Source organism: Heliangelus exortis, chromosome 12, assembly GCF_036169615.1.
Source record: "Heliangelus exortis chromosome 12, bHelExo1.hap1, whole genome shotgun sequence".
Taxonomy (NCBI): Eukaryota; Metazoa; Chordata; class Aves; order Apodiformes; family Trochilidae; genus Heliangelus; species Heliangelus exortis.
In genome coordinates this window covers 14,016,015-14,028,586 of record NC_092433.1, presented here as the reverse complement: position 1 = coordinate 14,028,586, position 12,572 = coordinate 14,016,015, and the positions used below count along the sequence as shown (strand labels likewise).

The 12,572-nt window shown below is 44.7% G+C and overlaps 1 protein-coding gene across 20 annotated transcripts in view; it reads left to right on the top strand.

Moving 5' to 3' along the window:
* Positions 1 to 12,572, top strand: part of CADPS (calcium dependent secretion activator) — a 203,323-nt gene that overhangs the window by 176,973 nt on the left and 13,778 nt on the right. For all 20 annotated transcript variants that reach the window (XM_071756190.1, XM_071756188.1, XM_071756187.1 and 17 more), the window contains 2 exons: positions 1,441 to 1,473; positions 4,525 to 4,632. In XM_071756190.1, coding sequence (XP_071612291.1) covers positions 1,441 to 1,473; positions 4,525 to 4,632 — 141 coding nt within the window. The remainder of the gene's footprint in view (positions 1 to 1,440; positions 1,474 to 4,524; positions 4,633 to 12,572) is intronic.

Below are 12,572 nucleotides of genomic sequence, written 5' to 3'. Positions count from 1 at the left end.
CAGCCCCTTGGAGAGCCAGATCCTGGGTCTCAGGGCAGCGGCCAGCACTCCAACACCCTCCTCCTGCCCTTCCCTCTGTTCTTGCCCCTCAGCTCAGCAACCCAGGCACTGCCAATGTGTGCAGCGTTCACCTCGGCAATTACCACCAGTCTGGTCTTTTGTATCGCCTCATTGTGCTTAATTATGCACCCCCCACACACACCATATGAGTGCTTCCACCCACTCTCACATTCTGTCTCACACATACATTCATTCTCTCATTCGGGACACATAATTTATTCATCCCAAGATGCAACTGTGTGCGTGTTATATTTAGGCTGTTTTAATGGTAGCTTTAGAAATATTTAAAAGCAGGTGAGCTTTTACACCCAAACAAAGATGGCCGGCAACGCTTACCCTAATTAAAGGCAGAAACGTTGTGGAAAATCCCAGCCGGACTCTTTCTAGACACGATGCCTTATGCTACAGTGGGAAAAAGGTCTCTCTGGCCAGCTGGGCACTGCTCAGCTGCTAAAGGTGGCCCTGGCACTGGGGACCACCCCACCTTCTGTGCCAGGCGATGTGCACCCTGCTGCATGGCACACCAGAGACAAACCAGAGACAAAGTAAATTTGGGGTCTTGCAGACCCCGTTGGCTTGGGAGGACCCTGCAGAGTGCAGTGTCTGCTCTCCCACACCCTCCTGCAAATAGCATCTTTTGAAAAAATGGGGGCAAAAATCAGGGCAAACTCTAATGTGGCTGTTCATAGTCTGGGAAGCAGAAAAGCTTTGGGGCAATTCTCTGCAGCATGGTGGGAGCACGCTGCCCCAGCACAGCCCACCAGCTCCTGCCAGCTCCTGTCAGCTCCTGCCAGTGGCAGGGACAGCACAAAGTGGGCAAAATAATGTCCCAGACTGCAGCCTGCAAAGCTGGGGGAAATATGCTACTGCGGGGACTATGGGTAGGGCCAACATTGGGGTCCTTCAGGTGCTTTCTTTGGCCATTTTGGCTCAGGTGCTTGCCAGTCTCCTCATGCCTTCACTGCCAGGGCAGCTCCCAAGGTCCTTGGGATGCAGCTCCAGGAGAGATGTGTGCTGCCTTCAGAGCCACGTGGCGTCAGGCAGAGAGCGAGGCCTCCAAATAAAATAATGATGTCTACTTCTGAACCCCATCTTCCCCCGCTCACCGAAGTAGAAGAGGGAGAAACACAACTCCCACGCTATCATCTGTTGCTATTAGAGCTGTAGCAGCAGTAAACTTACCTCTCCAAAACAACAACAAAAATACGACCCTTACCTATTATTTTAGAAAGGAAACTTTGTTTTTATCACCCTGTCTCCCCCACTCAGCATTGTGTTGTCCCAAGTGGTGGCTGGAGAAGCTCTTACAGGTGTTTAAAGAAACAGCAAAGAGCTGAAAATGTACTAATGGTGTAAACTCTCTTCTCGTTCCTTTCACAGGTGAAGGCTGCTTCTAAATACGTGGATGTACCCGTAAGCACAATTTAAACAACTTCTGTCACAGTAATTTGCATTGTGCTTTGGTTTATGGCATGTGTAGCAACCTGTGTTATGCATTGGCAGCCAAGTTTGAGCCACAGGCCTTCACACTTCTAACATTTGCACTGGAAAGAGTATTTCCATGATGTTAATAATGAGCAGTTACCCCCTTATGGAGACCTATGAGGCTGTTTAGGCAATAGTTTGCAGATGGTGTCAAAAAGGTACCATATTTATGCAATTGGCTTGAATCACATTTTTAAAAAAATGGGAGCAGTGCATTCTGTTGATTCTTCATTTGGACTTGTACAAATACAGTATAATTTCCAAACAAAAAGGTCCAGACATGTTAAAACTGAGCCAACACACATCTAACACATTAGCTAATCTATTTTATTTTTGTTCTTCTAATTGTTGATTTATTTTACTCTTTTGGAAAATGACTTTTTTATTACTTTGGGGAAATGGCGATGAGCAAGCAACATGTGTTTGGGAAATTGTTAATGAAAATAATTTTTTCCATTTTTCTGTAATTGGTGTAGGAAAACTGTACATCGTCTCCTCTAATTAGACCTTGCTTCATAATGAAAAGAGGCCTTAACAGAGTATTTAACTTGCCAGAAATTTACATTTAAATTGAGTTTAAGTGTAACCTATAAATGTTGGCTGGAATAAGGGGTTACTGTAACATTTACAAGCAGAAAGATCTTGAGCAATTACAAATGAAGAGTAGATCTTAATATACCCCAGCAGTTCCTGCATCCAGTTAGACTGGGCAGTGTAAATCAAGATTAACTTAATTGAGTTTGATGACCTGTGTGTATAATATCTCTAAGTACTTTTAATGTGCATATGATTGCGCTGGATGCTCTTAAATGACATGAAAAATTTATCATACATCTTAGATCACATCACCTGTATTTGATGTTTCCATTCCTTCAGCCCAAAAGAAACCTTTCCTACCACATTGCTGTATCCTTCACCCAGTGTGGGAAACACAAACTCTTGAAAAATAAGAGATTTTGTTTGGTTTAAAATACTCCAGTGCAGAGCTGTTGGCATCCTGTTGTCTTGGATCAATAGAAACAAGATATCAGGAACGTTAGGAAGAGAGACTCAGAATTCTTTTCTAGCCCTAGAAAATGTGGAGATCTTCAGTTGAAACTCCTAGTCATTTGAGTGCATCTTAAATATTTATTCATCAGGAATTTGAGCACAGAACACTTACTTTAAGTAACTTCTGAGGCAAAGCATGCACTTCTCTGAGTCCTCTGTGTTCCTGTAAATTAAAGTTTCTTTAGGGAACAACCTTGGTAAAATGCTATACAACCCTTTTAAGCTTTTACAGAAGCATTTTCTCATTGTACCTGGGAGACCTTTGGGGGGTCCTCAGCATTGCAGCCATGCAGGAAGAGCAGAGTCTGCTCCAGTCCTTGGAACCAGTCATATAATTTGGTTCTTGTGGAAACCAGAGTAGAAATCATTTATCTTGATTATTTTTTGGTTGTTTCCCCACCTCTCCCTGGAAACATAGCCACGTTACAATGGCTTCTTCAACAGCCCCCAAATTTTTATGAAATCAACCACCAGCCCTGCACAGCTCCCAGGTCTGTGTGGGAGGATGCCCCATGGTCCATTGGCCACGGCCTATTCAGGGGAAGGAGAAAGAAAAACCTGTTTTGTTAGAGGCTTCTCTTTTAGAGGAGAGAGGGGAAATCCTAATGTTGAACAGAAAAGCATCAGTTAAATCTCATTCTGCAAATGCTTTTGCAATCTTCTGGGCACAAACCAATCCATTTAATGCCACCTTGAAATGGGCACGATCAGTGTGCTGAAAATTGCTTGAAAGTGTAACACTTGACTACTGCCACATTCGTGTTGTCCTCATTGTTTTTCAAATTAATACCTTGTCATTGTTGCAGTAGGTGTTAAGAAATGCTACTGGCTTCCCAAGGGCCAAGCACTGGCCCTTTGCTTGATAATTGTTTGCTTTGTATTAAAAAACTCCCTTCCTACTGCTTTCCAAACTGTCCTCATTTTCACCCTGGAAATTACACAGATGTGTTAACTAACTTCAATTTACAGCGGCTGACAATCGTATCTTGCAGAGAAATGATACTCTGTGATCTGAGGTAAATCACAATAATGGAAACTAATGACACTAGTTATTAACAAACTTACAATGTGCCATGGGAATTTAAGATACTGTGGCAGCTCTAGTAATGACTGATGTTACAGTATTTTAATGGGCTTGCTTTGAGGTAAGTTTGATTCCAGTATATCAAGCAATGTGAACTTAGACAGGATTTAAGTATTTTCCCTTCCGTTCCAGTTTTCTTTAAATAAAAGCTGTTAGTCCAAATTCTTGCATGCTTGTAGGTTGCTGTTTAAAATCAGTGAAAGCCTGCAGGGAGCTGTGACAGCATGGGGAGGCTTCCTGCAGTTTTGCAGCAGCTTAAACATTCATGTAGACATCCTTTCCCTGACCTACCATTTACCCAATTTATTCCTAAGAGCAGCAGTAAAAGCCAGGGGTCTACATAGAAAAGGGAAGGTGATTTTGGCTTTCCTCCTGCAATGGCAGCTGCTTACTGCATGCATCCTCACACTGTAGAAGCAGAACCAAGAGCCCAGCTCTGGCTTTGAGCTCTTTCCACCTTCAAAAACCTTGTGTAGAGAAGATGAGCCAAGAAAAGCACAAATCCCCGTCCCAGCTTGCTGGTTCACTCATTAGATCAGCAGCACCCAAGGTAGCTTCCCAGCATCGGGATGTTGAGGAAGAGCTTTTTTTGTTTCTCTGAGTGGCTTTGCTCTAGGTGAAAGAAGAGAAAGAGCATATATGTGTCTTTGCATGATCTTGTGCTGCACGTGGGATTTTGCTGGGCAAAGCAGTGGGACTCGGTGTCCATCAGGTAAGGAAAGGGAGAGGGGCAGGAGGACAGCAGGAGATGGAGAAGGAAAAGCAGCACCCAGGCTATGCAGAGGAGCTGCCCCCTGCACCCTGATTCACATTTCTCTCTCTCTCTTCTTCTCTCCCCCATGCAGAAGCCAGGGATGGATGTTGCTGATGCCTATGTGACATTTGTCCGCCACTCTCAGGATGTCCTGCGTGATAAGGTCAATGAGGAGATGTATATAGAAAGGTTATTTGATGTAAGTAAATGCCTCCTCCTCCTTGGACAACAAGAAGGAGAGACCCAAAATGTGACAAAATAAGACAGGAGGATAAGTCACATTTTGAGAAAATTTATTGGTTATAGCTTTAAAAAATAAATAAATCTTTCCTTTCTTTCTGACTAAGGCTCGTATCTGCTCTCTGCCTGCTTTAAATCTCTACTCTAGTCTACTGTGTCTTGGTCTGTTTGTGCGTGGACTTTAAGGGAACAGCATCTTAGAGAGCTCTTTACTGTGTTTAAGCTTGTGGAAAATCTCTCTGTAACAGAACATCTTGGTCATCGTTCTCACTGTTAAAATTTGAGCCAGGTTTTTGGCAGACGTACTTGCTAAGGTCCAGCTCTTCTGTACATTTTGCAGTGCATTTTATTGACAAGCACACCAAAACTGACAGTGAATCACGTGTATTAAATTTTAATTTTAAAAGCTAATCAAAATAAAGCTGACAAGGAGTAGCCTTTCATATTTCAGGAGGACCATCCTGTGGTATCTGACACCACAGGTGAAGTTGAGATGTGGTCTCCTTGGTGAAGGTGGCATGGTAGGAACTGACACAGATGTTGAGAGCTATTTTTCTGTTGCATAAGATAAATTCATTGGACTGTAAGAGAACGGTGACCTGTGATGCCTGTTTGTTTTGGATTTGGATGCATGTTAACTGATATCTCTGTTTCTGTTGCTTGTGTTATACCCTTTCTGTCCTCGTAGCTGTTCTATAGCAAAGGTTTTGCGTTGACAGCCAGCCTGTAGCATTAGTGTTTTAGTCTCCTTTAGGGTATTTGTCCATATATTGATTTCTGTTTGAAGCAGCTTCTGTTCCCACTTTCCTTCCTTTCATCTCTCAGCAGTGCCATTTCTCAGTCTCCCAGCTCTGGAACTGTAACAACCTTCCTTCCTCGCTTTCCTTACTCGCTCGTTTGCTTCTTCAGTGTGCAGGGAAAGCTGCTTTTTTCCCCAGCCAACCTCCTCCTTCACTCAGTACCTCTCTTTCTACGCATTACCTGTCCCTTAGAAACCTCTTCCTCCTTTACAATTCCCACTCTTTCTTTCCCCCGTACCTTACCGGATTAAAATGGAACTTATCTCTCATGTCAAATGTTTTATCACATTATATCAAGTGGCATGAATTAGAGTCAAATAATCTTGCTGTGTACATCTACTAGCATGACCCATCTCCACTGAGAATGCCTCATTCATGCAGGGAGCACAGCAGAGCCTCCTCGGGCGCCGGCCCTGCTCGCTCCGGGGAGAGTTTTGCAGCGCAGAGCACCAGACGCAAATCACCCATCAAGCAGGCATGGGGAGAAAAAAAAAAAAAAAAAAAAACAAAACATGAAACAAAAGACTGTCGCTTCCATCTGCAGCAGGCCTGCGAGTGCATTGCTCGTTTGTGTTGAAATTTATTCCATGAGCAGCTAAATTTCCAGAGCTCATCTGGACTGTTCTTTTCAATGCCCACACTGCCTTTTCCCTCATCCTTTCCCTATGATTCACAGTTGGTGTGTTTGTACCCTTTGGGCCATTATTTCCAATTTTTAGGAGGCTGTAATTAGCACAAATATTGTTTTCAGTTTGATCTGCTCATACTGAGTTTTACCAAGCCATATTTTAAACAAATTAACAGTTTAATGGAAAAAAACAAAACAAAAAAAAACCCAACAAACAGCTACCTTGGTGGAAAGCAAGTGCATAACTTTTTTTTTCCCTCCCTCCTTTCCTCAAGTCTCCCTGGTCAGTGGGGAACAAAATAATTGAGTAGGGTTTTTCCATTGCTCCACTTGTTTTGACCCACACCGGCTGCAGTTGGGAACCACAGGGTGTGGGAGCTGTTCCCATTCCTATCCCTATTCCCATTCCCCATGCCAGTGAGGCAGCGTGAGGACCCAGTGCCACCAGCATCTTCCTTAACACGTGCCTCATGTAGGTGAGTGTGTACCTGCAGAGAGGGTGAGCTGTGGGGCCCTGGGCTTGCAAGGAGGGAAGGGGAATGTGCCAAGCCCTAGACACCCAAAAATTACAATTATGTTTTGTATCAGTTCCGTATCATCTCTGCCAGGTTGCAGAAGCAAACTGCCCTGAAGTCAGCTCTCAGCACGTGTGGTCTGTAGCAGAAGGGTTTATGAGAACGTGGGAGGTCACCCAGGCCCAGACCCCATTTAAATCAGTGCTGTGTTACCCGTGTTTTGGTAAGGACAGGAAGAAATGCTTGTCACTGTTGTGCTGAGCCTGATCTCAGCCACAGCCCTGCAGCCCTTTGCCCAACTCACCGAATGCTGCAAAACAGCCTGGCCAGGGGGACTTCAAGCTCCTATGGTCTCCACACCAGTGGTTAAATTTTCCAAGGACATTTTAGGTGCTAGCCATCTTTTTAATACAAGGAATAATCACAAATGGTATTTATGATGCTGAATTAGACTTGGGCTGGGTTTTGCTCTCGCTTCCCTCAGCACAGCAGCAGAGCAATCCTCTTAGCTGCAGAGTTTTTCCAGGCAATGAGATTATTAACACTTTAGAGGTCAGCTCCTCTGCTGGCTTAGTGCAGTGATGCTGGCTTACCCCAGCCAAAAGCTAAGTCCAGATTTTGGATGTTGGATGTTAATATATATGTGCAGCAGTGGCAGGTAAACAGCTTAAATCTACCTGCAGGCAGTTCCTCTGGTCTCAGTGGGATCACATTAAAGACACTCACAGTAAGGAGAAGGGTTTTTTGCTTGGAGTAGTGCAAGAGCAGAGTTGCAAAGTGCAAGGTTTTCTGTTGCATGTTTGGTGGTGCTTGCAGGCACCCCAGATATTCCTAATTCCCCTGTTTTTCTGCAGTCCTGCCCAGAGTTTCCATTCATTTCCCCTTTGTTTTCCACCAGGAGCAGAGGCTGCAGAGCACATTAGGTCATTTTTCAACAGAGCTGATGTAATATGTCTTTTTTTGTGTGTGTATCTTTTGTATTAGATGTCTTTTTTTCATTTTCTTTTTTTTTTTTTTTTTTATCTGTCCTCCTCCATTGCATCCCCTGCTCGCACCTGCAGAACAGAGTAATGGTCTTTGGGAGATATTGGTGTTTGTAGAAGATTATTGTAATATTTCTGTGTGGTCTGTGTGCTAATCCTCTTAATTCTGAAAATTAGTCAGGGGTTCCCCTCCCCAGCCCTGAAATAGAGTCATCTGAATTTTAAAAATCTGTATTCTTGGGATCATTGAACGAACAGATTGATTGTGGAGTTCTGCTGGTAATCAAAACCTAACTAGCTTTTTGGCAGTGCTGTTTACTACAGAATAACATGACTTATTTACTTGGCCTGGCTCAGTAATTTAATAACATTTAAAGCAAAAACACTGTAATAGGGCCGGTTGGTAGAGAGCAGTGGTAACAGAAGATTTTCAGAATAACATCATGGCTGGGGCTCCCTGCTCTCCTGTGCATGAGTGGGTGCTTTGGGATTTATACCCCTGTGATGCTTTGGATCAAAAACTCTGTGTAGTGGCTGGTGAAAAGTAAAATTTCATCATTTTTTCCCCAGAAAGGGGGCAGAGTTGACATGTAGAATGAGAGTGTTCATGGGAACAACGAGGCAAAGGCAGGGGGAAAATACCTTCCGAGTAATTGTGAGTCTTCAGCTCAGTCCTGCATAATTCAGGTCCCCTTTGGCTCAGGACACTCACTGTTTCATAGGATTCAAGTTTATATATCCATAATTTTGTCTGAAGGCAGTGGGAGTTTTACTTGTAAAGGTTGTGCCCTTTGGTGGAAGTTATTTATGCGTGTGTGTAGATGTGTGTGTATCTTTACACACACCCTTAGATACTCACAGGATAGATTTCAACCCGTCAAAACGTATGTGATCCAGAAAGTCTATGATTGACTAGTAGAGGGTGTGAATGCCAACCTTTCTTCCTCTTACATTGGTAAACACTGATGTAAAGCATAGTAAGAATATTTCCTTCCCAGCCTCAGGCGAGTAGCACGTACACAAAAGGCTCCTGAACGTCAAGTGAGCTCCCCAAGATCCTGCAAATTCCAGCATCCTGATGCAGTCCCTAAATAGCGCAGATGGCATTTTTCTCTCTGATGATTAATTCAATATCTTACTGAAAAAAACAAAAACATGCTTTTGATATGAGAGATCAAAACACCAAGAGAAGCTCCTAAGATTGCGAGGACCTTAAAAAAAAAAAAAAAAAAATTAATTTATTTTTTTCCTCCTTGTACTTCTTGAAGACACCAGCCTGAGTAGAAGATAAGGATTAAAACAGATGTGCTTAGTGCTAGTTCATCTGCTTAAATCTAGCAGTCTCTGAGATCAGTGATTAAAAAGCCATCTCTAACTTTGATGAAATCCACTGTGCTGGTAATACTGTGTCTCTGATCGCTTTCTTATGGGCCTCATGTCTGCCTAAACCGGACATAGAAAACATTTCCCTGGAGATGATACATGGATTATATGGGTCAATTATACACTTAATCTGCCTTCTGGGGATTAAATGTTCATAGATTGACCCTGCATATTTGGCTTGTCCTTGGCAGTTATCAGATCAGGAAGGTTGCCTTTACCAAGAGGTCTGGTAAGAACTTAATCACGCAGTGATACAGCCCGCCCAGGCGGCAGCAGTCACGGTGCTTTTTTGCAGAAGGCAGTTTTACCACTTCACTGTCACTGTGTATGTTTGGCTTCCTCGAAGGTCTGTGTCACAGCCGGGGTACCAGACGGAGTATTTTCTCCTGAAATGAGAAACCGAGCCCTCTTGTCTCAGCATGGGAGGCGGGTTTTTTATCTCGATGGCAGGGTGGGATCGGTGGGGTCCAGGCAGGCATAGTGAGAGAGTGACGGGGAAGGCTGGGGCTTTGCTCTGCCCTGTGCTGTCCTCAGTGCACAGGCACAGTCTTTCCAGCTCCTCTCTTGGCAGCGAAGGAGAAGCTATGGCTCCACTGTCAGAGCAGCCAGCATCTCCTTCCCACTGCCCCCAGGCAGGCACAAGCCCTCAGCTGGGGCTCAGGCACTGGGTCCTGTCCCTCAGGCTCAGCTCAGTTGGGTGTTTAGGAAGCCCCATCAGTACCCTAAGGCTGATGTTGCTGATGCTGGATTTTCAGTTGCCTTTCCCCAGCCCAGAGCCCAGCAGGAATGCTGTCCTCAGGGACACAGCTCGGGCCTGTCCTATTTCCAGAGGTGATCACTCTTGCTGGTAACTGACTTCTGAATGTCAGAAATGTTGAATAATTAGGATGCAGGGCACTGTGTGAGTCTCAGACTTCAGCAGAATGCTTGTACAAATTTCCAGGAATCTGACTGAGCACTTCTCACTGGTTTACTAGAGGATCCACAGGCAACTCAGCATATGTTTTGGTACCTACTGGTTTGGAGCTGGGTATCACACCTGAATGTACAGAAAAAAACTACAAAACAGAGTCTGACAGCTAGATCAGTCGATTCAGCAAGTCCTCTGCAGGCACTTAGGCATTAGCTTATTCTTAAAATGAAAGCTTTTGCCTTCAGCAGGGTTATTCACTTAAATTTTGGCATCTTTTTCCAAGGCGCGCTTGCAGGATCGTGGCATTTCTTGCTAGAGTGTGAGCCTTGCACAGCACAATCAAATGCCAAAAGCAGGCCCTTCTCACCCTCCCTTCTCCTTCCCCTCCTCAGACCCAAAAGCCTGGTCGTGAGTCAGTGGAGCTACTCACTGTGAGTTGGAATTACTCACAGGAGGACGGGTTGCAGGATCAGGGGAAGAACGGATATCAGGCTGAACGCTGGGCTCCCATCTAATATCTGCTTGCAGCCGTGCTCACTGCTTTCCCTGAGACAGACAACAACCTGTTTCCCTCCCACACAGCTAGACTGCTCATTAGGGCACTAACTCTCTCCCACTCCCATCCTGATATGGCCTCCACTGAGCTATTTCTTCTGTGTTGTTTTTTGCTTTTTTTCCTTTTTTTTTTTTTTCCCCTTCTCCCTCCCCTTCCCAAGTGAGTTGTGAAATGAAGACAATTAGGCAGATAGATCTCAAGGAAGTGCAGCTTGCTTTTTTTTTTCTCCCCGTGCATCTCTGGAGGAGTAGGAACAGCGCAGCTTTCGCAGCAGCCTCTGCTGCAGCCCTTGGCTGTCTCAGCAGGACTCAGACCCAGACCTGGAGTCAGTCCCACTGCAGGGACTTTTGCTGGAAAAATTGTAATGACAATTGTCTGCATATTTTCTAGGAAGGGACAAATTCTCTTTCTGAGAGGACACAGCATTCACCATCCTTCTGCAGCCTCTTTTTGTTTCCCACATGCCCGCTCTGAGCCACGCAGGAGGAGGGAGAGGAGCTTAGCTTGGACATCTCTCCTCAGAGCCAACCCTTGTCCTTTTTTACTCCCATACATGAGCTTCACACAGCAGCAAGCATGCACTTGCATGTGCCCTCCAGCCTCTCCTCCTTTCCCCTTAGCAAGGTTTCTTTGCTGCAGTGCTTGTTTAAGTAGGCTCCATTTAATTTATTTTAGGGAGAGTCTTAATAAAATAAGTCCTAGATCTGTCACTGGATTTTACATGCTCGTAAGGGGTTTTCTTCCCTCCTAAATGTCTTTATTGGAACAGCTTTTCGTGTTCCAGTAGACATTTGGTTGAAGACAGTTAATTTGATTTCTTTTCCAGAGGAGATTTTCCATTAATCATTCTAAGAAGGCAGACTGATTGCTCCGTTACGTTAAGGTCAGCAAAGCCTTGCTAGCATCATCCCCCCGGTGCTTTTGAACGTCAGAGATGTTTGGTTTAGGGCAGGCACTGGGTGAAAGATATTTATTTCCTGGTTGATGTGAGTAGCAAAGGTAGGTTTTGTATAAGAGGTTCCGTGGTGCTGTATTGCAGGCAGTGAGGCGTCCTGGCACCAGAAAGAGTCATTTTCCAAGCAGCCTCTCTGCTCCCTGCCCGGGAACAGTCTGTGCACATTTATAACTGCGCCCGAGTCACCTAGCACGCTCTGAGCTGAAGCTGCCTTCCAGCTTCATTTCAGAGGCCTTGGTTAATTGGAGTAACAGTCTTGTGGGTCGTTAGGAAGAACCTGAAGGTGCTGACGTTCCCTGTGAGCCGCAGCCCACGTGGGTGCCAGCTGAGAGTGGGGGCTGCGAGGAGCGTGGGAAGGGCCGGGGCACCCCGGAGCGCACAGATGTGCCCCTGCACGGACAATGAGGAGTTGTCTGATTTCCAGCAGCGCCTTCAATCCCTCTTTTCCTTTTCTCCCCCCTGCAATCCAGCCCCACACAATCACTGCCATTGCCTGCACCAGCCAGCGGTGCATGCGAGATTAAGCCGTCCCAGGTCACTTCGTTTCTCTTGATCTGAGGCTCTTTCCATTCCCGGTGCTCCTTTAAACCTCGCCCTGGATGTATGATATCAGCATTCAAAAATGCTTAGCAGGATTCAGGCAGGGAGTGTGTTTTCTCCAGTGTGTTACCCCTGGGATGATAACACTGGAGCTGCTCCTTCCCATGCTCGGAACTGAGACACCCATGCAAACTCTAGCTACTTTTTTTTTTTTAATGTATAGGCTATAAAAGAGCCAGCTAAAGTCTATCGAGTCCCACTTTGTGACAGCTTTTTAGTCAACTTAATAACAAGTATAATTGAATTATTCCATAGCATGCATTACTGTATTGCATCTTAGTGAGCAACCTTGCAACCAATGATACTGTTAGTGGCTTGTGCTAGCAGGGGCTTGGAATTGGGACAGAAAAAAGCAGCACACTGTGTGGATATTGTGTTTTACGAAGCTGCTTTATATAGAAACTCAGATTTTAACGTGTCAACTTTATTTCTTTTTTGAAAAATCAAAGTAAGCAGAGAATGTTTTATAGCTTAAAAATGTATTTGAGAACAAGCATCCATACAGAAGGGTTTGTGTGTGTTTGCCTCTCTTTTTTTTTATGTAGAAGCTGTTTAATTTAGGAAAA